This window comes from Bos javanicus, chromosome 20 (genome assembly GCF_032452875.1).
Source record: "Bos javanicus breed banteng chromosome 20, ARS-OSU_banteng_1.0, whole genome shotgun sequence".
In the NCBI taxonomy this organism is placed as follows: domain Eukaryota; kingdom Metazoa; phylum Chordata; class Mammalia; order Artiodactyla; family Bovidae; genus Bos; species Bos javanicus.
Genome location: NC_083887.1, coordinates 2,541,270 through 2,565,473, shown reverse-complemented (window position 1 = coordinate 2,565,473; position 24,204 = coordinate 2,541,270). Strand labels below are relative to the sequence as shown.

Below are 24,204 nucleotides of genomic sequence, written 5' to 3'. Positions count from 1 at the left end.
TGTTTGGATCTTAACAAGTTTCAAATTCCATGTGTCAGAGAAAAAAGTATCTTAAATTAAAATATAATGAGAATATGACATCAATAATCTAGGAATCTAAAGCAGTACTCCAGTAAAGCAGTACTCAAGGAAAATTTATCCCTTTAACTGCTTATATTAGAAAAGAATGGTTGAAAACCAATGATTTGAACCTCTGTTTCAAAAATGTAGAAAGAACACCTAGAAAATTGAATTTAAATTAAAAAGCAGAAGGAAGAAGATAATTTGGAGCACGTGCATGCATGCCAAGTCGCTTCAGTCGCGACTGGGTTGCCATGCCCTCCTCCAGGGGATCTTCCTGATGGAACTCACGTCTGATTACCTTTCCTGCGTGGGCAGGCGGGTTCTTTACCACTAGCGCCACCTAGGGAGCCCAATGTAGAGGACACATGAATGAAACAGAAAGCGGACTGAAGTAGAGAAAGTCAACAAAGTTGATTATGGGTATTTGAAATCTTTTAAAAGTACATGCGTTCGGAAGTCAGGCTGCCTAGATTCTAATTCTGACTCTGTTACTAGTGGAGTGACCTTAAAGTACCTCTCTGTGCCTCAGTTTTTTTGAGAGTGCAATGGTATGGAACATAGTACCTACTTACAGGGTGGTTTGTGAAAAAAAAAAAAGTGAGTTAATGAATAGCTATAGAAGTTGCAAATGTGAGAAACTAAACTGATTAAAAACCTGTCAAAAAGCATAGTACAATCAAAGCATAGTCAACAAGCATAGTACAATAGGGCATAGTATTTAAAATTAAAATGATACAGTTCAAGTTCCATCTCAATCATTTTTTGAGGCTTAACCATATCTCTTAACTTTGCAATACCTCAGTTTTCCCATCTTTAAAATGGGTATGATGAACACTGGTGGTTAGCCAGCTCATAATGATTAAAATGTGGAAATGTTTCTAACCGTGTTAGAAAATAAATAACTGCTGACCTGAGCCTCTCTTCCAGCAACTTCCCCTCTGGCTGCCTGATAACTGGTTCAGAACCCCTAGACTACCCAAAGATCCATCAGCTAACAGGTTAGTACCAAGTTTAGCAGGGCTTCTCTAGGGCACTGCTCCAAGGCCTTGGTCAAAGTCAGTTAAGAATGATCAATTCTCAGTCTATTCCAGTTTTTAAATATATTGACTATGTGAAGTTTATGTAATGTACCTAAAACTTGGCTGGTGCTCACTACATGTTAATAACTTCTCCCCTCTCCCACTTTCTTGCACTTGCAGTTCTTACTAAGAGGAGATCAGAGTAACTGTATATTTTTCTGAAACAAAGTAGGGGTATAGATGCATTTTTCTAAATTAGAGGAAAGTGATTATTTCCAGTTCAGTCTCTGGCTGACTCTGGGGCTAATGTATCCTTTAGAACACAAGCATCAGCGGAGACCCACTGAGTTAGGATCTGCATTTTAATAAGAACTTCAAGGAGGCTGGTTTGCACATTAAAGTTTTAAAAGCGTTGGCCAGGGAAATTGTGCTAAAATGAAGCTTTCTAGATCCACACCCAAGATCCAGAGTCTCTGGGACTGAGACCTGGAAATGTGCATTTTCACAATCATCTGAGGCAATTCTTACACACACTGTGGCTTAAGAATCACAGCTCTAGACTTTTTCCAGCAACTCCCTTATAATCTAGGGCAGTGGTCCCCAATCTTTTTGGCACCAGGGACTGGTTTTGTGGAAGACAATTTTTACACAGATGGTGGGGGGCGGGGAGGGTCGGATAGTTTGGGGATGAATCAAGTGCATTACGTTTATTGTGAACTTTATTTCTATTGGGCTTCCCTGGTGGATCAGCTGGTAAAGAATCCACCTGCAATGCAGGATACCTGGATTCAATCCTTGGGTTGGGAAGATCCCCTGGAGGAGGGCATGGCAACCCATCCTAGTATCCTGGCCTGGAGAATCTCACGGACTACAGTCCATGGGGTCGCAAAGCGCCTTTCACTTTGTTTCGTTATTATTGCTTCAGCTCTATTTCAGATCATCAGGCATTAGATCCGGAGGCTGGGGACCCCTGGTCTAGGGAGTGGGCCATCAGGCAGAGGAAGACTGAGAAATGACAGTGCTGCCCACCTGGAAGTCTGCAGTTCCACAGAGACCCGCTCTGGGCTCTCACAGCCCCCTGCTCCCCTGCTTAGTCTGTGTGGCTCAACCCCTGCATGGCCAAAACCAGCCGCAGGCCAGTCTAAGCAGTGGAGGTTGCTGAAATTCTGAGCTGCATTGCCGTGGCTGCGGTGGCTCTGAGTCAAAGGGCTGCAGGTTTCTTGCGTTCTCCCTTCTTCAGGTCTCTGAGTCCCAGATTTCCTTTTCCAGATTTAGAGGTTTTGTGCCCTGAGATCTCTCCTTACCTCCTGACAGGATTCAAGAAATTCATCTAAAGTCACGATGCCATCTTTATTTTTGTCCATTTTCTGAAAGACACAGGAAGCAGTTTAAAGAAACTGGTAATCTGCATTCCAAAACTTGCTTTTTGCTCACCAACATTCCCCTGACAATTAGGATGGTCTTTCATTGGTCAGACAACTCCAGGCCCTGGTTACAGCATTTTGACCCCCATGCTGCTGCTGCTGCTGCTGCTAAGTCGCTTCAGTCGTGTCCGACTCTGTGTGACCCCATAGACGGCAGCCCACCAGGCTCCCCCGTCCTTGGGATTCTCCAGGCAAGAACACTGGACTGGGTTGCCATTGCCTTCTCCTTGACCCCCATAAGCATCTTTCAAATGAAAACATTTGCTCTAGACGCTCGTCTTTTCATCACCCGATTATTCTGCTGACTCCTAACACGTCTTGCCCAGTCTCACTTCCAGCCTGTCTATTTGAGCACACTGGGCACAGGCAGGTCTACTTCTGCCCGTGTCACCTACTGTGTGACCTTGAGTCTCCCTGAGCCTCTGCTTTTCTCATCTGCAAAGTGAGAGGATTAGACTAAACTGAGCTCTCATGTTTGCTGATACTCTCCTGCCAGGTGAGAAGGCAATGGCATCCCACTCCAGTACTCTTGCCTGGAAAATCCCATGGATGGAGGAGCCTGGTAGGCTGCAGTCCATGGGATCGCTCAGAGTCGGACACGACTGAGCGACTTCACTTTCACTTTTCACTTTCATGCATTGCAGAAGGAAATGGCAACCCACTCCAGTGTTCTTGCCTGGAGAATCCCAGGGACGGGGGAGCCTGGTGGGCTGCCGTCTACAGGGTCGCACAGAGTCGGACATGACTGAAGTGACTTAGTAGTAGTAGTAGTAGTATACCACTAAGATCTTGCCACTCTTCTAAGTCACAGATTAACGGCATCCACCTACTTTTTACCAGAGCAAGGCTAAATTCTTCAGTTGAAAGATCTCTCTCTAGTTTCCAACCCATCCTAGTTTCCATCTGATGTCCCCTTGCTCCTCAAGCACAAATGCTTAACACCAACGACACAAATGTGCTTAATGACATCTTCTGTATTTACTCTGAGGGCTTCCCAGGTGGCGCTAGTAGTAAAGAACCCTCCTGCCAACGCAGGAGACATAAGAGACACAGGTTCGAACCCTGGGTTGGGAAGATCCCCTGAAAGAGGGCATGGCAACCCACACCACTATTCTTTCCTGGAGAAGCCCATGGACAGCGGAGGTTGGCAAGTTACAATCCATAGGTTAGCACAGAGTAGGGCACAACTGAAGCGACTTAGCAGGAGGAATACACATAACAATATCTTTGATGTATGCACATGTGCTATTTACTCTGATCTCCCAGCCATTTTTATGAAATTTAGAGTCCACACGCTACCACTTATACTTAATAATATTCATCCTTGCTCTCTTCTGTAGTGTATACTTGTCTATGTAATAAAATAATCTATTCCTGGGGGACGGTACATCTTGTAATTCTGTTTCTTACCATGTGGAGGCTGGGATACAAAACACTGCTCAGACACTTGTGGGTTGGTTGGTCTAAGGTGAGCTTAAAGCTTACACACAGGGTGTTGTGCTCTTACCTGGAAGAAGATGTCCACGTGCTGCCTTGGAGTGTCTTCTTTAAGCACAGGATATGTGTATTTCCCCATCATGTCGTAGATGGCTTTGACAATGTCCATCATCTCCTGGAGAGGGACATGGAAGCACACGGTGTGGGAACCAGGAAGGTAAGGTCTTCTAGGTGACACTCTGGGGCTCTCTGTCCCCCTTGAGAATGAGAGTGATTAAAAGGAACCTCAGCTAGTGAGAGGGAGTTAGAAAGGGAGCTGAAGGGTATATATCCTGGGAGCTTCTTCCCAGGACAATTCTATTTGTTGTCAGAAGTTCTTGGGTGGCTCACCTCTTCCTGAGCTTTCCCAAGTGATGAGTTATAAGTGGGATTTGAGTGTATTTGTTCATGTACTGCACCCCACTCCAGTACTCTTGCCTGGAAAATTCATGGACAGAGGAGCCTGGTGGGCTGCAGTCCATAGGGTCGCTGAGGGTCGGACACGACTGAGAGACTTCTTTCACTTTTCACTTTCATGCATTGGAGAAGGAAATGGCAACCCACTCCAGTGTTCTTGCCTGGAGAATCCCAGGGACGGGGGAGCTTGGTGGGCTGCCGTCTATGGGGTCACACAGAGTCTGACACGACTGAAGCGGCTTAGCAGCAGCAGCAGCAGTTCATGTACTGACGGACCCACACCGCATTTTTGGAACACCTTCTCTCTGCTCTATAATTCCCTTGCATGATTGGCCTGTGTGGCTTTGTTTGAGCCAGCTGATGGGAACAAATGTGGACATCTGACTATGGAACTGAGTCACTATGTCGTTATCTCTTGAGAAGTCGGAGTGAAAAGCTGGAGTTTGTGTCAGAGTTGGTACCATGGGCAACTCATTTCCAGGTTTTAGTTGAGATCAGGGGAGAGCAGACACTGAAAATAAATATAGAGATGAACTTCTGTAAAGCGTAGGCTGGAGCAGATGGCATAGAGGAGATGAGAGAAATGCTGGGAGGAAGGGAGCGCAAGTAGAGAAGTGAAAAGGGTAGAGGAATAGAGAGCGGAGAAGGGAGGTGCCAGACGGAGGAGGACACAGATTTTCCCATGAGGAATTTCTCATGAGCTTACACACATACACATGTACCCCCATACACATGTGTTTTCTGAGAAAAGTGGTTGAAGTAGACAGAGATAGTAACAGGGATCAAGAGAAGCCCTGGAGAAGCAGGGTCTGAGAATGGTTACCCTATTCACTAAAGCGTCCTCTGGAGTCTCCCCACCGCCAACCATTCCTGCAGAGGACGGTGTGGCCATCTTGACCTAAGACAGTGCTGCAGGAGGGAGACGAAAGAGAGGAAGAGATGGGTGTAGCATAGGGGGAGACCAATAACTTTCTACTTTGTAATGGGGATTAAAATGTGCTACATTAAACTACCTGTAATATTTTTCACTTTAACAAGAATTATTTATTTCTTAAAAGACTTTTCTAAGAAATTACCAAATCTTTACAAGAAAGGTCTCAACTTAAGCCATTGATGTTGATGGTTTTCTATCTTTGTAACCAAAAAATCCCTTTCTACAAAGACAAAAATTACCATGGGGCCAGATAGATGTTACAAATCCTTTCATATTTTCTTTCCAATCTTTCAGTAACATGGAACAGTGATCAGCACATACTCATTAAAATAAGTAAGTGGCTCTTATTGCTCTGTGGATCTGTTTCCCCAAAACTGTGAGCTCTGAGGACACATGCTTGATCCTTCATTGCTAAATTCTCTGTACCTGGCACCGTGTCTGCAGGGGCTGGGAGCCCCGTATCAGTTAAGTGTCCCCGTGGTGTTTTCCTGGTTACCCTGGCCAGGCATGGTGTTCCATGGGCTTCCTCGATCCCTACTCAGAATGAGGAAAAGGAATGTAGGAAAGCAGCCTTGTCTTCAGGATATTTGATGGAGTGTCTACAGAGACCCGGAACTTCCAGGCGGCACTAGTGGTAAAGAACCCCCCGTCAAAGCAGGAGATGTAAGAGACACGGGTTCTATGTCTGGGTGGCAAAGATCTCCTGGAAGAGGGCATGGCAACCCACTGCAGCACTCTTGTCTGGAGAATCCCATGGACAGAAGAGCCTGGCGGTCTGCAGTCAGTGGGGTCACAAAGAGTCGGACATGACTAAGCGACGGAACAACATGGGTATTTATTTTGCAGATTATAATCCCAAACTATAAATTTGTATTTGTTGCTCATATTATAATATTAATAGCGTTGGCTATTGTGAACTCCTTCAGGCTGGCTTCTAGGACCTTCAGATATGCTCTTCACCACCCTTTTTTCTTTAATAGTACTCCCATTTTTTTGACACTGTAAGATGCTCTAAGATCATCTTGTATTTTCTCTTTCCCAGGCCTGGAATCAACCAAGTCCAAGGGGACTGGTTACTTTTCTTGGAGAACGGTATTTAGAAACCAGGGTCTAGGTGCCAGTACTCATTGCTACCGGGGTGTCATTGCTCTTAGGTCCTAACAATGGACAGAACTAGGGTATATACACCTGTCCACGTGCTTAAGTAAAAATGTGTGCTTTAATGAGTCCTTAACATCCATATGGCTATAGGTTTGTTTCCTGAATAACTTTTATAAGAGAAAGGACTTAAAGATAAATTTTGATTGCTCTCTCAGGATTTTCTTTGCTACGATTTTGATGAAACTGTTTCCAAATGACTGCCAGGGGAAGGTTCAGCTATCTTTTCTAGGAAGCTGCTTATCCACACTTTATTTTCTTTTAAGGAGAATTTTATTAATCCTGCTTCCAGAAAGGTCTGATGGATATTTAATGGGGACAATTTTGTCTATATTGTAAATTACAGAAGGGGAGCAGGAGTTAGTAAGATTATTTAGAGATGGAATAATGGTTGAACGAAGGTTGAAGATCTTGTTATAAGGCTCACTTTAGGGTCTTTTTTTTTTTCTTTTCTTCCTTTTAAAAAATATATTTTGTAAAGTAGTATTTGAATATTTTAGACTATCTTTTATTGTTCTTTCATTGCTAAGTCATGTCCAACTTGTTAGTGACCACATATACTATAGCCCACCAGGCTCCTTTGTTCATGGGATTTCCCAGGCAAGAATGATAGAATAGGTTGCCATTTTCTTCTCCATAAAGTATCATATATTTGAGTATATATAGGAGCATTTAATTATTTACAACATTGAGATAATATTATACATCCTACTGTAAAAAATAATGTTTAAATGGAATGTATAATGCTAATTTAAAATTATATCTAACTGCTTTTGCATGGTTTTACATGGCCACTTGTTATTCCATTATATACTGGAGTTCTTACCATATCTGCTGTTAGTGGACATTAGAATTTTTCACATTCTGGGGACTGTTCACCACTTTATCTTCAGCACCAAGAACACCTAACAAGCCCTCAAATATATGTTGAGCAAATCCATGACTGAATGAATGAGGAATGGAAATTGGAGGGTTGAGGTGAGGATTAGAGATGATATTTGTAACTCTGCACACTGTACCTGGCACATAGGAACTTAGAAAGTGGGATGCTATGAGATGCTAAATCCAAGCTTTGACTGAGATTCCAGGATACAGTAGATACCAAAGTGAGTTTTGAGATAGACCTGTGGGTATCTCACTATCTATGTACCACATCTACTTTGAGGCTCTAAAGGTGTCCAGCAGTGAAGCTTCAGAAATTATTTGTGATAGTTATTTAGAGATACGCCTGAGGCCAGGGGCGGTGGCCGGGAGGACCAACCCCACGTCCAAGGAGCCGTGGCTGCGTGGGCGCAGGAGGGCCTAGAGGAGCTATCCCATGTTGAAGGTCAGGAAGGGTGGCGGTGAGGAGATACCCCTCATCCAAGGTAAGGAGCAGCAGCTGCGCTTTGCTGGAGTAGCCATGAAGAGATACCCCACGCCCAAGGTAAGAGAAACCCAAGTAAGACAGTAGGTGTTGCAAGAGGGCATCAGAGGGCAGACACACTGAAACCATAATCACAGAAAACTAGTCAATCTAATCACACTAGGACCACAGCCTTGTCTAACTCAATGAAACTAAGCCATGCCTGTGGGGCAACCCAAGATGGGCGGGTCATGGTGGAGAGATCTGACAGAATGAGGTCCACTGGAGAAGGGAATGGCAAACCACTTCAGTATTCTTGCCTTGAGAACCCCATGAACAGTATGAAAAAGCAAAATGATAGGATACTGAAAGAGGAACTCCCCAGGTCAGTAGGTGCCCAATATGCTACTGGAGATCAGTGGAGAAATAACTCCAGAAAGAATGAAGGGATGGAGCCAACGCAAAAACAATTGTGGATGTGACTGGTGATAGAAGTAAGGTCCGATGCTGTAAAGAGCAATAATGCATAGGAACCTGGAATGTCAGGTCCATGAATCAAGGCAAATTGGAAGTGGTCAAACAAGAGATGGCAAGAGTGAATGGCGACATTCTAGGAATCAGCAAATTAAAATGGACTGGAATGGGTGAATTTAACTCAGATGACCATTATATGTACTACTGTGGGCAAGAATCCCTTAGGAGAAATGGAGTAGCCATCATGGTCAACAAAAGAGTCCGAAATGCAGTACTTGGATGCAATCTCAAAAACGACAGAATGATCTCTGTTTGTTTCCAAGGCAAACCATTTAATATCATAGTAATCCAAGTCTATGCCCCAACCAGTAATGCTGAAGAAGCTGAAGTTGAACGGTTCTATGAAGACCTACAAGACCTTTTAGAACTAACACCCAAAAAAAGATGTCCTTTTCATTATAGGGGACTGGAATGCAAAAGTAGGAAGTCAAGAAACACCTGGAGTAACAGGCAAATTTGGCCTTGGAATACAGAATGAAGCAGGGCAAAGACTAATAGAGTTTTGCCAAGAAAACGCACTGATCATAACAAACACCCTCTTCCAACAACACAAGAGAAGACTCTACACATGGACATCACCAGATGGTCAACACTGAAATCAGATTGATTATATTCTTTGCAGCCAAAGATGGAGAAGCTCTATACAGTCAGCAAAAACAAGACCAGGAGCCGACTGTGGCTCAGATCATGAACTCCTTATTGCCAAATTCAGACTTAAATTGAAGAAAACCACTAGACCATACAGGTATGACCTAAATCAAATCCCTTATGATTTTACAGTGGAAGTAAGAAATTGATTTAAGGGCCTAGATCTGATAGATAGAGTGCCTGATGAACTATGGAATGAGGTTTGTGACACTGTACAGGAGACAGGGATCAAGACCATCCCTGTGGAAAAGAAAAGCAAAAAAGCAAAATGGCTATCTGGGGAGGCCTTACAAATAGCTGTGGAAAGAAGAGAAGTGAAAAGCAAAGGAGCAAAAGAAAGATATAAGCATCTGAATGCAGAGTTCCAAAGAATAGCAAGAAGAGATAAGAAAGCCTTCTTCAGCGATCAATGCAAAGAAATAGAGGAAAACAACAGAATGGGAAAGACTAGAGATCTCTTCAGGAAAATTAGAGATACCGAGGGAACATTTCATGCAAAGATGGGCACAATAAAGGACAGAAATGGTATGGACCTAACAGAAGCAGAAGATGTTAAGAAAAGGTGGCAAGAATACACAGAAGAACTGTACAAAAAAGATCTTCATGACCCAGATAATCACGATGGTGTGATCACTGACCTAGAGCCAGACATCCTGGAATGTGAAGTCAAGTGGGCCTTAGAAAGCATCACTATGAACAAAGCTAGTGGAGGTGATGGAATTCCAGTTGAGCTATTTCAAATCCTGAAAGATGATGCTATGAAAGTGCTGCACTCAATATGCCAGCAAATTTGGAAAACTCAGCAGTGGCCACAGGACTGGAAAAGGTCAGTTTTCATTCCAATCCCTAAGAAAGGCAATGCCAAAGAATGCTCAAAATACCACACAATTGCACTCATCTCACACGCTAGTAAAGTAATGCTCAAAATTCTCCAAGCCAGGATTCAGCAATACGTGAACTGTGAATTTCCAGATGTTCAAGCTGGTTTTAGAAAAGGCAGAGGAACCAGAGATCAAATTTCCAATATCCGCTGGATCATGGAAAAAGCAAGACAGCTCCAGAAAAACATCTATTTCTGCTTTATTGACTATGCCAAAGCCTTTAACTGTGTGGATCACAATAAACTGTGGAAAATTCTGAAAGAGATGGAAATACCAGACCACCTGATCTACCTCTTGAGAAATTTGTATGCAGGTCAAGAAGCAACAGTTAGAACTGGACATGGAACAACAGACTGGTTCCAAATAGGAAAAGGAGTACATCAAGGCTGTATATTGTCACCCTGCTTATTTAACTTATATGAAGAGTACATCATGAGAAACGCTGGACTGGAAGAAACACAAGCTGGAATCAAGTTTGCCGGGAGAAATATCAGTAACCTCAGATATGCAGATGACACCACCCTTATGGCACAAAGTGAAGAGGAACTAAAAAGCCTCTTGATGAAAGTGAAAGAGGAGAGTGAAGAAGTTGGCTTAAAACTCAACATTTAGAAAACGAAGATCATGGCATCTGGTCCCATCACTTCATGGGAAATAGATGGGGAAACAGTGGAAACACTGTCAGACTTTATTTTTTTTGGCTCCAAAATGACTGCAGATGGTGATTGCAGCCATGAAATTAAAAGACGCTTACTCCTTGGAAGGAAAGTTATGATCAACCTAGATAGTATATTCAAAAGCAGAGACATTACTTTGCCAACGAAGGTTAGTCTAGTCAAGGCTATGGTTTTTCCAGTGGTCATGTATGGATGTGAGAATTGGACTGTGTAAAGGCTGAGCACCGAAGAATTGATGCTTTTGAACTGTGGTGTTGGAGAAGACTCTTGAGAGTCCCTTGGACTGCAAGGAGATCCAACCAGTCATTCTGAAGGAGATCAGCCCTGGGATTTCTTTGGAAGGAATGATGCTAAAGCTGAAACTCCAGTACTTTGGCCACCTCATGCGAAGAGTTGACTCATTGGAAAAGACTCTGATGCTGGGAGGGATTGGGGACAGGAGGAGAAGGGGACGACAGAGGATGAGATGGCTGGATGGCATCACTGACTCGATGGACGTGAGTCTGGGTGAACTCCGGGAGTTTGTGATGGACAGGGAGGCCTGGTGTGCTGGGATTCATGGGGTCACAAAGAGTCGGACACGACTGAAGCGACGCAGCAGCAGTCATGCTGGGGCTGCTGCTGCTGCTGCTGCTGCTGCTGCTGCGTCGCTTCAGTCATGTCCGACTCTGTGCGACCCCATAGACGGCAGCCCGCCAGGTCCCCCGTCCCTGGGATTCTCCAGGCAAGAACACTGGAATGGGTTGCCATTTCCTTCTCCAATGCATGAAAGTGAAAAGTGAAAGTGAAGTCACTCAGTCGTGTCCGACTTGTAGCAACCCCATGGACTGCAGCCTACCAGGCTCCTCCATCCATGGGATTTTCCACGCAAGAGTACTGGAGGGGGTGCCATTGCCTTCTCCGTGACTGGGGCTATTTCCTCTCTGATTAGCTCTTTCGTGCTCCTAGCCTCAGCTCACTTACCTCTTTGTTTATGTATCCGTCTTTATTGATGTCATACAAATTAAATGTCCATCTTAGTTTCTCATGGACGGTTCCTCTCAGTAAAATTGACAGAGCGGTTACAAAGTCCTGAGAAGTGGAAGAGGCATGAGACATTAAGCAGCGAGCCACTGGGTGGGGCGGTGCTCTGTCTGGGGGTCAGACTCTGTGACCGTCTTTACAGAATGGTATCACCCAGGTCCTCTGTCTCCTGAAGGATGTGGCCAAGCTCAGCACAGTACACCACCCACCTTCCACTGCCTACCTTGCCACATACTGGGGAAGGAGCTTCTGGAGGAAGAAGGGAAGGCAGCGTGTGCTGACATCGGCTGTCGCCTTACCCCCAGGGCTGCAATTACCGTAGAAGTGGGGGCATCCTCTGGCGGCTAGGAGTGTGGACTCTGGAAACATACCACTCGAGTTCAAAGCCCTCCTTTGCCTCTTACTGTCTGACCTTGGGAAAGCCACTCTGTCTCTCATTACCTTACTTTCCTCTTCTGTAGACTGGTAATATATAGTAGAACCCTACCTTGTTAGGGTTATTGTGAGGGTTAAATGAGTTAATTCGCGTAGAGTGCTAAGTGCAGCGCTGTAGCGCTGGTCAGCCCGGTGCACATGTGAGCCATTAGACTGTCAGTCCCTGAGGCCCTGAGTTCTTGGAAGACAGTTGTTTCTTCTGTCTTCAGGAAATCCTTCTTAAATGGTATAGAACTTAAGCATTGAATGATCCACTCCTCCCAACATGCCCATCATTTAAAGGAAGCGTTGTTGGGGCCCTGGGGCCTCTGAGAGACAAACATACCTCAAACTTCACGGAGCCTGTCTGCGTGGTGTCGAAGGCATGGAAGAGGTAATGAGCATACATGCTGGCATCTGCAAGGCACAGAAGGAGAGGCAGGTGATGGGAACGGGGACCCCGCACAAGGGAGGGAGATCACTTAAAAGCAATAAGAAAGAGGAGAGGGTGATGCTGGGGTGATAGGAAGGAAAAGATTGCCGAGTGGGAAAAGCCACTGCTGTGACCTGAGACCTGTCTGGTTTTCCTGGGGTCTAGGGGGGAAGTTCTAGCAAAAGCTAAGACAGGTTTCGTCCCTAAGTCTAGCCATCCCTGGAGAGACGCTCCTGTCTCTGAGTACAGTTCTTGTTGGATGAATGACTTGGTCCTGTGTGTAGAAGATGTTCTTCTGGATGGCAGCACAGTGCCATGGAATGCGCGCCCACTAAGGGTCAGTTAGACCTGGACTCAGAGAGCAGTTCCATCACTACCTCGCCGTGTGACTGTGGGAATGTAACGCAACCTCTCTGAGCTTCACCTTCCCATCTCTGCACACTGTTTAACTCTTCACGTAGTCATATCATTAGAACCATCGTTGTTTGCCACATAGTCAAAACTCAATAAAGAGTGGCTCAACAGGACTCAACAAATAGTGGGTCTGGGGCCTGCATGGGGCGAAACTGTCCCCAGCTGGGGGAGGAGCCCTGTACTGGAACTCACGCCTGAGAAGGCGCCTGTCTGCTGCTGAGGGAGGCGTATGAGAAATAGAGCCCGAAAAGCGTCTGGGACGTTTGGATCTCTGTTTCATCGGCCCCCGAGGAAGGGGTCCTGCAGGAGATGGGTCCTGGGCAGGAAGTAAGTTAACATGTGACACACGGAAGCCATGGGAAGCCTCTGATGCCCCAGACCCCAGGGCCAGAGCAGGTGCCTGCAGGAGTCAGGCAGGGCGGCAGAGTGCCTGTGAACCTGGCACACAAGCTAACCTTATTCATAAGCAAGATTTTATTCACCTTGCATGTTTTTGGATTCCTTTATTTTTATAGCTTCTGGTATTTACTAAAGTTCTTTTTCAAAATTCCACCTTGCCTCAGCCGTTTTAAGGAAACGATGGAGCACGGCGCAGTGGGAGGTGGGCCTAACACAGCAGAGCTTTGGATGGACACTCTGGGGCCCAGTCCTGGTCTGCCGCTCTCTAGCTGTGTGATCTGCAGTGAGCTGCTTAGCCTCTCTGAGACTCGGAGGCCCATTCTCCCATAACCACACCAGCTTTCTAGAGACTTTATGATACTGCTTTATCACTACCATCTCTGGGAGAGGGTCCATTTTCAGAGCTCTTTTCTGCTAAAGCTTTAGTGAATTCCACATCTTGCAGTAAGGGAGGAACGCTGCTCCGAGCTCTCCCCAACCCTGAGGAGGAGGCAGACAACAAGGCCCTGTGGCCCTGGAGGAAGGAAGCATGATGGAGGGAGCAGAGAGGGAGCCGGAGGGAGCAGAGAAGGAGGCGGGAGCAGAGAGGGAGGCGGGAGCAGAGAGGGAGCTGCGAGGGGTCTCTTTCAAGACCGGACTCACCTCCATGAGGGAAAAACTGAGCGTAGATCTGCTTGAATGTCTCTTCATTGACCACACCGCTGGGGCACTCCTGTGTGAGGGAGACGGAGTCAGTGGGGGAGGCTGAGAGCTTTGGAGGTCCTCATGAGCCCTGGTGGGCGGGGACCGGGTAACCACCTGGGCACTTCCCTGACTCCAAGGAGAGTGGCTGGAAGTTCTACTTTAGGACTGAAGCTGCTTTGCAAAATTGTGAGATGTTATCAGAGAATGGGCACTGTGAGGTGGGAGTTTGGGCTGTGGGATTTTTAACAGAAAGACCTGGGTTTGGATCCTGGCTCAGCCCCTTCTATGCTTTGTGACTTTGAGTGAGTCAGCCCTGATTCTCAATGTCCTTACCACGAGAATGTAAAATAGGGCTACCAGTACCTTTCCAGCCAGGCTCTCAGGAAGTTAAATACATGAAATCATGAGATAACACGTTGGCTTTCAGCCTGCTACTTCAGTCTGTGAGCTGGGTTAGCAGCAGACCCAAAGCCCCACATTTCCGGGACACTAATGACACTGATGGTGTGATGGGCTATCCTGAGGCGAGTATCTAGGCCAAAGCCATGCCACCCTGCCAGGTCTGGGCCACCGGCTGGCTTCCCATCCACCGAGACTGCCTCTTTCTTGTTTGGCACCTTTCTCTCTAGCTGGTGAGCGACCGTGCTCTCCTGACTCCTTTATAAAATGGCCTTCCTTACATATACGCAAAAATCTCTTGGAGGGGTCCCTTTGGCATTTGGGAGAGCGGAGTCCCAGGTGGGAAATGCTGCCTGGGCCTTCAGAAGCCATGTAGGTCTTACATTTTTGAAACCTCGATAAAGGACTTGCAGCTCCCTCTTGGTGAAGTTGGTTTGTGCCTCCAGCTGCTCCAGCCCCTCAGGCCGATGGCAAACCATGGTCATCTCCAGCTCGTCTTCAATCTTATCTAGAACCAGAAGAGATGGCATTGGGGTGGCTCACCTTGGTGGTCACTTGTCAGACTGTAGCCTGGGTTGTCAGAAGGGGGGTGTGGTGACCAGGACATAGGGTCATGGGCTGGGGGGTCACATTGCAGATGACCTTCTTGCCTTGAGCCCCACCTCTCTATTCAGTTGCTTTCTATCTCACCATCAGTCCACCACTCCAGGTGTGTTAGACACCACCTATGGAGGGAACTTCAGCCCAGGAACATGCGTTCCGAGTGCTAAAAATAAGTCCATACAAAAATATTTCCTTGTCTTTCAAAATATCTGTTTTGTATATTCAATTTGCTGCCCACTGAATATTCCACTGCTCATCTGAATATTCCAGAGACACAGGTAAGTGAGCAGATGGATTAACATCCTCCGAACAGCAAAGGGAGACAAATCTACTAAAAAACCATAGAATAAATTCTTACCATCTGGGAAACTAGAGGTAGGCTAGCTTGATTTGGCAAAAAGTACAAATTATAGCATGTTAAATATTAATTTAAAAATATGAAACCACTTTCCAGTATTGTAATATCTAACAGACATCCTTAAATAATAGGAAAGTAACTTAAATGGGAGCTACTTTACATAAATGAAAACTTTGGAAGCATTTGAAGGGCTCTACAAACAACGGTTTACATGTACTACGGTGCAATAGTTTTGCACTATTATTTAGGAAGCTTTAGTCATTTAAAGCATCCTATTGCTCTGTCCATCTCCTATTGAAGGATCACAAAATCCAAATAAGCGGAACTTTGAACGTTTTACCATCACCACTGGGCTTCCCTGGTGGCTCAGCTGGTAAAGAATCCACCTGCGGTGTGGGAGACCTGGGTTCAATCCCTGGATTGAGAAGATCCCCTGGAGAAGGGAAGGCTACCCGCTCCAGTATTCTGGCCTGGAGAATTCCATAGTCCATAGGGTCGCAAAGAGTCGGACACAATTGAGCAACTTTCATTTCACTTCACTTAACCACCATAGAAGTGTTTTCCTTTGGGACCTACCAGAATGCTTTCTACAAATTTACTTCAGTCAAGAATCAATTACCATCTAACCTTCCTGGCCTGTTGTTGTCAGGCAGGCATCACCAAATCCATGTATTGAGTAACTGTAAATCTGAACTGGCAAGAGTAGTGATGAGATGGGCAGGCTTCTGGAAATGTACACGCACCGTCATATCCCATGATGGAGAGTGAGGATGGGCTGAGTTTCCGTCTGAGGATAGGACGGGTACACGCATTTCCCTAGCTAGTGTCCGTCTCTTTGCATCAGATTCTTTCCGCAATTGTCACTTCTCCTTTTGAGACAATGACCCCAGTGAAAAAGGAACCCATCAAAGTCAGTTTATATCTTGTACCTCTTCTCTGAGGTAACTGACATTGGGGTAGAGTTCCAAGGGAGAGGCAGAAGAACTCGGTGACGATTTCCAATTGTTATCTTTTTTATGTGCTAGGGAACACGTGTCATCATATCCCACAGGGATCAGAGCATATTACTCAATATAAATGACACTTTGCTTGCACAAAATAGCTGCCAGTGGCCAATTTCCTTATAATTTGAATAGAGCCATTAATTATTGTTATGTTACCAGCTAACAAGTTAAGTAGCAATTATGAAACACTGTAGCATTCTCAAACAAATAATCCCACATAAGTATAATTCAGAATTCTCCCATATATTTTTAACTCATTTAAAAATAGAAAACAAGTTGTTGGTTTAAATCTTCTAACATTAGATTTAGTAGCAACTTTATTTTAAAAATGCACAGAAATTTAACAGTGAAAAGAGGTGAAAGTTATATTAAAAGGTAAACAAGGAAGACATGAAAGTATTTTTGGAAGAACTCATGTATTTTTGAAGGCATCTAGTATACCTTTTCAAGTCTGTCTTATCCAGAAGCTTAAAAGATTTCTCTTTTCAGTATTGACTATTATCAGATTCTTCACAAGCTCAGGGAAATTCCTTTGCAGAAGTTTGAGAGACTCTGACTTAGAAACTGCACTTGCTTACCATCTCTCTCATTAAAAATGCACTAAGTAATTATAGATATATCAAATATTAAACTCACTTCATTAAGACAGAACTGGTTTGTTTGCTGGCTGACCAGCAGGGTCAATTTTCCATATCAAAGAGATTCTATAATATCTGAATATTTGGACATTGACTGCCAAGCTTTTGTTTGGCTTTTTCATCACCCTCTAATTGTCAGACTGTGATCACATCAGTTACTGAAGAAAATTTGCATATCTGGGATTCAAGATGCTAGCGCTGGGAAATCACTGGCGTGGTGAGTGTTAGGGGCTTAAACCAGTGGTTCTTAATTTTTTTTCATTGTAAGAATTACAATTTACATCACAATCCATATACATAAAGGAACAATTTTGTAAAATGTTTTGAACCAAAGGTTTCATGAAATAATACTTTTTCTCACTAATGGGAACTGTCCTCTGTTTTCAATTTTAATCTATTCCTTTATAAAAATGTACTGATTATGACCCTCATGGTCATGATTTGGGAACAGACAACACTAATTTGTTTAAACCTAGAGCAATCTTTATGGGGGTGCCCATAACTAAGCATTCTTTCCTTCACACCAGCTGCCCCTTCTTTTTCTTTGTAAGGTTCATGGTTCTGGCCACTGTAGCTATATTCCAAAGCAACCTTGGAAGGAGCTGTGGAGGTTTTCACATTCCTGTTTTCCCTGGGGAGCCTCTGAGTGCTGTCCAAGTGGTCCCACTAAAGGAAGAAGGATGGTCCAGCACCCTGGTTGGAGGAAAAGGAAACAGAATGAAAAGATGGGAGCCTCCTTGATAGTTTCTTCTGAGGTTAAAAGTTTCTGAGGCCAAGTGCTACTTGTTATTCCTATTTTTGTTATTAAAAATAATGATAAGCCAGTTACAAAGTCAGGTTGAATTTGAATCAAAAAGATAAAAATTAACCCAGAGAGCGAATACAATGGGGATAACCACAAAGCAAGAATAAATCAGAATATCTTTTGTTTGTAAATTGCCTTTGTCCTGTAAAATGTTTTCATGCCCACTGTCCCGTTACAACCTGTGTGTGGTGGGGAGTGGGGAACATTACCCTCTCCATCAGAATATTAGGAAGATGAGTGTCCTAAAAGATCAAGAGTTTTTCTAACTATAAGAACCTTAAAAAGTGATGAACAATCCAATGCTGGGGGTGGTTAAAGCAAGATAGAGTACCAGAATAACATCTAATGAGTGTAGATGCTATACAGGTAGTTCTCAGACGGAAGGCAAGTTTGGAGAAGATGAATCAGATTATGTGGGCTTTAATGTTTCGGGGCCACAGGCTCTTCTGAGTTTGGATGAAAGCTATAGGCCCTCTCAGAAAAAGCAAATGCACCTAACTCACATTCCCTGAGCTCCCGTCTCTTTCAAACACTTGGAGCCCACGTTGAGGATCTAGTGCAGGAGAAGCTCTCTACACCCTGTCGCCTCTGCCTTTGCCCGAGTCCTGGTTCACACCGTCAGTTGGAGACAGAACTGGACCTCAAATCTGGCCAGTCCAGGCAGATCTGGCTTCCATGTGCCTCTCCAATGGCTTCTGCTTCCCTCCAGCACAAGCTGCAATTTGGTTTGAAACCAGCCTCACAGATGTTCTGCTTTTGGCAAGCTCTCTGCCCGTGTAAGAGTGAGGCACTTCCACTATGAGCAGTCTGTGATCTCCTCCACGACAGGATGAAAGACCATGGCCATTTCCATCTCCTTCTCCTTGGACTGGAAAATATTTTCTGGATTGGATTTTGTACCAACCATCTAGCTTTGAGGTTGCAAAATGAGTTGGTCCTTAGCTTGAACAGAGTTCAAAGACAGGTCTTGTTTGGCCTATAAAATGTATTTTGTTGGGAATTTCCAATATTTAAAGATGAGAGATTCAAGCACAAGTTTGGATTTCTAGTTTCTCTTGGAAACTGAGATTCCCTGACCACGTTGGCAGCAGTTTATCAGAGCTGAGCAGGGGCCGGCCCCTCGAGCCATGAAAACCTCTAGTGTGCCCTCTGTCTTCCTCTGCGTGACTTCATTTCTCCTCTCTGCCTGGTCCTGCAGGCATCTGAGGTTTTGGTTCCTGATCTCTACCCACTTACCCTGCCACCACCTACCTTTCACCTATCTCGTAACACCCAGATGACCACCTTCTCTCTTCCTCACTATTTGTTTATTCAAACACGTTTTGCTTTGTTTCGCAAAGGATTTGAAGTTGATTATATGAAACACATATAATAAAAAAAAAAGATATAAAGTAATAAGAAAAACTGCCTTGGAAAATATTAATTAGATTAGGAGGTTGAGACCACAGGGAAAAAGAGAACACAGAAATTCAGGTCATTTGTTCCAAGCAGTTACTACACTTGAGCCACAGATTGGCTCTGAGCTTTTACATGTATCTTACAGTCTGTGAGAGGAAAACATATCAGTTTCTTTAGGGGAAGAAAAATTTTCCTGTAACTTGTCTCTACAAGAGTGTTTTCAACTGTTTCTATTTAAAAGAAGTTTGCTGACAGGACACAGAAATTTGGTCTGTGTGAGAAGACTAATGACAAAATACATCCTTGGTTAAGAAGCGCTCCCACTGAAAGTAATGTAACCAAAGCAGTCAAGTTAAACTTTTTTACCTCTCTGATACTGGTAATACCACCAGGCGATGTCTAGGAAAAAGTAAGAAAACATTTTACCAAAACCGGTCATCAAACAAGCAAAACACACTTTGATTTTCCATGGAAAGCCTGTTCTGCGGGTGTCCAGGTCACCATCCAGCGCAACATATGTGAAGAGGTCTCTTGCTAGCAGAGCTGGAACTGACCTCCCACGGCCAGAACAGCCAAGAGCAATGGGTTACCTTGCAGTGCCCACTGCTTCCAGCAGGGGGCTCATTGAGCATGCCCGCAGCCATGCAGCCATGCAGCCCGAAGAAAGGTGGGGGGCGAGGGGCAGAGGATGCACGGATGTGGATGGGTCTTGGAAATACCTGCATGTTTGATTGAAGAATGCCCTATAAGATAACCCTACACAATAGAGGCCCCATTGCTGCAATCTGCCATTTTGTGATTTGAAGCTGCATTCTTGAAGTATTCTTTACTCACTCACTCAACAACTATCAGTGAAGTGTCTACTATGTGTACATCGGTGAATGAACAACTCTGTTCCCTGCTCTGGTGGAGCTTACAGTCTACGAGTCTTTGCTTCTCTCTTCCCCTTTCAGTCACAATAAGTAACACAGATTCAGAAAAGGATAGAGGGTTACTGAAGACTTAGCACTTTGGGATGACTGGACAGATTGGTTGCAGGCAAAATCCCCAATTACACTGAATATAAAACATGAGACAAAACATCAGACCTGGAAAATCCTCCATTTCATGGTGGAGATGGGTGGAACTAGGTCCCAAAGAGTGGGAAACAGGTTCTAGTTGCTGTTCTTCTGTTGGCCTTTTGGGGGCTATTTTGGGATCATCCTAGCTTTCTCTGTATCCCTGATCAAGAGTGCATAAAGCAGACCAGCCACCACCTTGTGTGTCTGAGTCATTCCTTACCCACAACCCAAGACAGGAAAGGCTTCTTTCCCTGCTGCCCCTGAAAGTCGTGGGACAGGTGGGTGTCCTATTTCTGCTCTTGTTGCCTGACCTGAATCCTGTGGGAGAAACTTATCGTACTGGATGTGTCACTCTCATAGGTAGCATTTGTATTTATTTTTCTAACAGAGGCTACTTTTAGAACAGTTAAGGTTATGGAAAAATTGTACAGAAAATAGAGTTCCTATGCATTCCACCTTCACAATGTCACCTATTTTAACATCTTGACTTGGTATGGTATATTTGTTGCAATGGACAAACCAGGATTGATCTATTATTTTAAACTAAAACCCGTAGTTTACATTAGAGTTCACTCTGTGTTGTACAGTCTTGTAGATTTTGATAAATGTATAATGCCATGTATCCACCATTATAGTATTCTACAGAATAATTTTACAGTTCTAAAAGTATAGCATTCTTGTAAAGATATGTCTACAAATATGGTCTGACTTCTCTGACATTCCAGGAATGTGACAGGTATTGGGAGAGAGATGAAAAGATACCATGTCTATTCATAAGGAGTTAGACTGATGGGTAGGGCACATGCATAGACCAAGGATTACCAACTCAAATGCCAATCGTTGTTGTTGCTCAGTCGCTAAGTTATGTCCAACTCTTTGTGACTGTAGCACACCAACCTCCTCTGTCCTTCACTATCTCCCAGAGTTTGCTCAAATTCATGTTCATTGAGTCAGTGATGTTGTAATTCAGATGAGTTTGGTAATGTAAGTACAACCATGGAGAGTGCTGGGGACTGAGAACTGGAGAGCCATTGCCCCATGAAAGGGAAATAGCTGTTATGCAGCCAGTTGTTGTCATGTAGAATTTAAGCCTGGTGAATCCACATCTTCAGGTTTTTCAAGAGATGCTACAATCGAAAGATGATTTGTGTCCTGATTCTTAGCTGTTGTTGATGCATTTAACATTTATATATATATATATACACACACACACACCATTGGACAAGTATAATATTACTGTTGGTAGAATATTGTGGATTTCTGGAAGGGAATTCTTCATTGGCAAATCATTCCAAGCTCTGTGTATGTATGTGTGTGTGTGTGTGTGTGTGCACTCAGTCACTCAGTTGTGTCCAACTCTTTGTGATCCCATGGACTGTAGCCTACAAGGCTTCTCTATCCATAGGATTTCCCAGTCAAGAATACAGAAATGGATTTCCATTTCCTTCTCCAGGGGATCATCCCGATCCAGGGATCAAAATCATGTCTCTTATGTCTCCTGCGTCGGCACTAGGAGGATGGTAATGCCATTTGGATGGCGGGGGAACAGAAGAAGTCACAGGGAAGATTTCAAGGGAAAGTGATCACTTATTGAGTCTTGAAGGAAGAAGGACAATGGAACAGCATGTGAAAAGGCACAGAAGCTGAAAGGGCCCGAGAATTGCAAGCTCTCTTGAAGCAGAGCTGACTTCTCACTGAGAAAAACAAGAAAAGGGGGATTTAAAAAAATCACAACTGTTTGGAGAGCTACCAGGATACATATTAAAAAGATCATACATCATGACCAAGTGGGCTTTATCCCAGGGATGCAAGGATTCTTCAATATCTGCAAATCAATCAATGTGATACACCACAATAACAAATTGAAAGATAAAAACCATATGATTATCTCAATAGATGCAGAGAAAGCCTTTGACAAAATTCAACATCCATTTATGATAAAAACCCTCCAGAAAGCAGGCATAGAAGGAACATACCTCAACATAATAAAAGCTACATATGACAAACCCACAGCAAACATTATCCTCAATGGTGAAAAATTGAAAGCATTTCCCCTAAAGTCAGGAACAAGACAAAGGTACCCACTCTCACCACTACTATTTAACATAGTTTTGAAAGTTTTAGCCACAGCAATCAGAGAAGAAAAAGGATTCTTCTTTTCCACATTGGAAAAGAAGAAGTAAAACTCTCACTGTTTGCAGATGACATGATCCTCTACATAGGAAACCCTAAAGACTTCACCAGAAAATTACCAGAGCTAATCAATGAATATAGTAAAGTTGCAGGATATAAAATCAACACACAGAAATCCCTTGCATTCCTATACACTAACAATGAGAAAACAGAAAGAGAAATTAAGGAAACAATTCCATTCACCATTGCAATGAAAAGAATAAAATATTTAGGAATAAGTCTACCTAAAGAAACAAAAGACCTATATATAGAAAACTATAAAAACACTGATGAAAGAAATCAAAGATGACACAAATAGATGGAGAATACTCCATGTTCATGGATCGGAAGAATCAATATAGTGAAAATGAGTATACTACCCAAGGCAATCTATAGATTCAATCCAATCCCTATCAAGCTACCAATGGTATTTTTCACAGAACTAGAACAAATAATTTCACAATTTGTATGGAAATACAAAGAACTTTGAAAAGCCAAAGCAATCTTGAGAAAGAAGAATGGAACTGGAGGAATCAACCTGCCTGACTTCAGACTATGCTGCTGCTGCTACTGCTAAGTCGACTCTGTGCGACCCCATAGATGGCAGCCCACCAGGCTCCCCTGTCCCTGGGGTTCTCCAGGCAAGAACACTGGAGTGGGTTGCCATTTCCTTCTCCAATGCATGAAAGTGAAAAGTGAAAGGGAAGTCACTCAGTCATGTCCAACTCTTAGCGACCCCATGGACTGCAGCCTACCAGGCTCCTCCGTCCGTGGGATTTTCCAGGCAAGAGTACTGGAGTGGGGTGCCATTGCCTTCTCCGGACTTCAGACTATACTACAAAGCTATAGTGATCAAGACAGTATGGTACTGGCACAAAGACAGAAATATAGATCAATGGAACAAAATAGAAAGCCCAGAGATAAATCCATGTATCTATGGACACCTTATCTTTGACAAGGGAGGCAAGAGCGACTGAGCGACTGAACTGAAGCAGAGCATGTGAGCGGGACTTTCAGCAATCTGGGAACACAAAAACTGAATCAGTGCCACAAAGACATTGAGGACGCGAGGCCCCAGACTGGAGGGACCACAGAGACATGAGCCTGGTAACACGAGTTGCTTATTCCCTCAAGGCTTTTGATAATTCCTAAGTGACAGAAGTCAAGAGAAACTGAGAGGTCAAGACATACTACCACAAAATTTTGTAGAGCCAAACAAAGCTTTTGGCAGGCTCATGGTATTAAGAGATAACTGTTAGAGTTCTGGGTTTTCCTAGGAAGAGGGATCCTGGTAAATACCCAGGCTTTCAGCTTGACCCCTAAAGGATTACATTTTAGGAGCAAAACCAAGTTAGGAATAGGTCCGGCTTTACAAAGACTGAAATCCAGCCTCAACACAACTCAGCCCATGTTTGGGTTAAGTTTACTGCCCCTCTTCTAATACTTTCTAGAAGTGGAAGTTCAGGTAGGTAGTTTACAAATTTTTAATTCTAATGCCCACCTTTCATTAAAAATGCCAGTTGTATTAAGAGACAGGACCAAAAGTAAAAGAAATAACATGGTAATAGAGATTTATGAGACCTAGATATTGAACCTCTCAAACATGGGCTTTAAAACAATGAAATATGCTCCAGAAAATAGATAAAAGATGGAGAATGCCATCAGAAAACCATAATATACACAAGAAAGTAAGTTTAAAATTCTGGAATTATAAAGTATATTACTTAAAATATATAACTAAACAGATTGATTTAACAGTAGGTCATGCACAGATGAAGAGAAAATTAATGATTTGTTAGATAGGTCAAGAGAAAAATATACTC

The 24,204-nt window shown here is 43.8% G+C and overlaps 1 protein-coding gene across 4 annotated transcripts in view; it reads right to left on the bottom strand.

Moving 5' to 3' along the window:
• Nucleotides 1–24,204, bottom strand: part of KCNIP1 (potassium voltage-gated channel interacting protein 1) — a 408,536-nt gene that overhangs the window by 1,978 nt on the left and 382,354 nt on the right. For 3 of the 4 annotated variants that reach the window (XM_061393196.1, XM_061393193.1, XM_061393195.1), the window contains exons 2-7: nucleotides 14,726–14,850; nucleotides 13,902–13,971; nucleotides 12,360–12,430; nucleotides 11,540–11,647; nucleotides 4,014–4,118; nucleotides 2,387–2,449 (exon numbers count right to left, since the gene is read on the bottom strand). In XM_061393196.1, the coding sequence (XP_061249180.1) occupies nucleotides 2,387–2,449; nucleotides 4,014–4,118; nucleotides 11,540–11,647; nucleotides 12,360–12,430; nucleotides 13,902–13,971; nucleotides 14,726–14,827 (519 nt within the window). In that variant the 5' untranslated portion in view covers nucleotides 14,828–14,850. Of the gene's footprint in view, nucleotides 1–2,386; nucleotides 2,450–4,013; nucleotides 4,119–11,539; nucleotides 11,648–12,359; nucleotides 12,431–13,901; nucleotides 13,972–14,725; nucleotides 14,851–19,514; nucleotides 19,548–24,204 lie in introns of all 4 variants that reach the window. The other variant, XM_061393194.1, reaches the window with a different exon arrangement.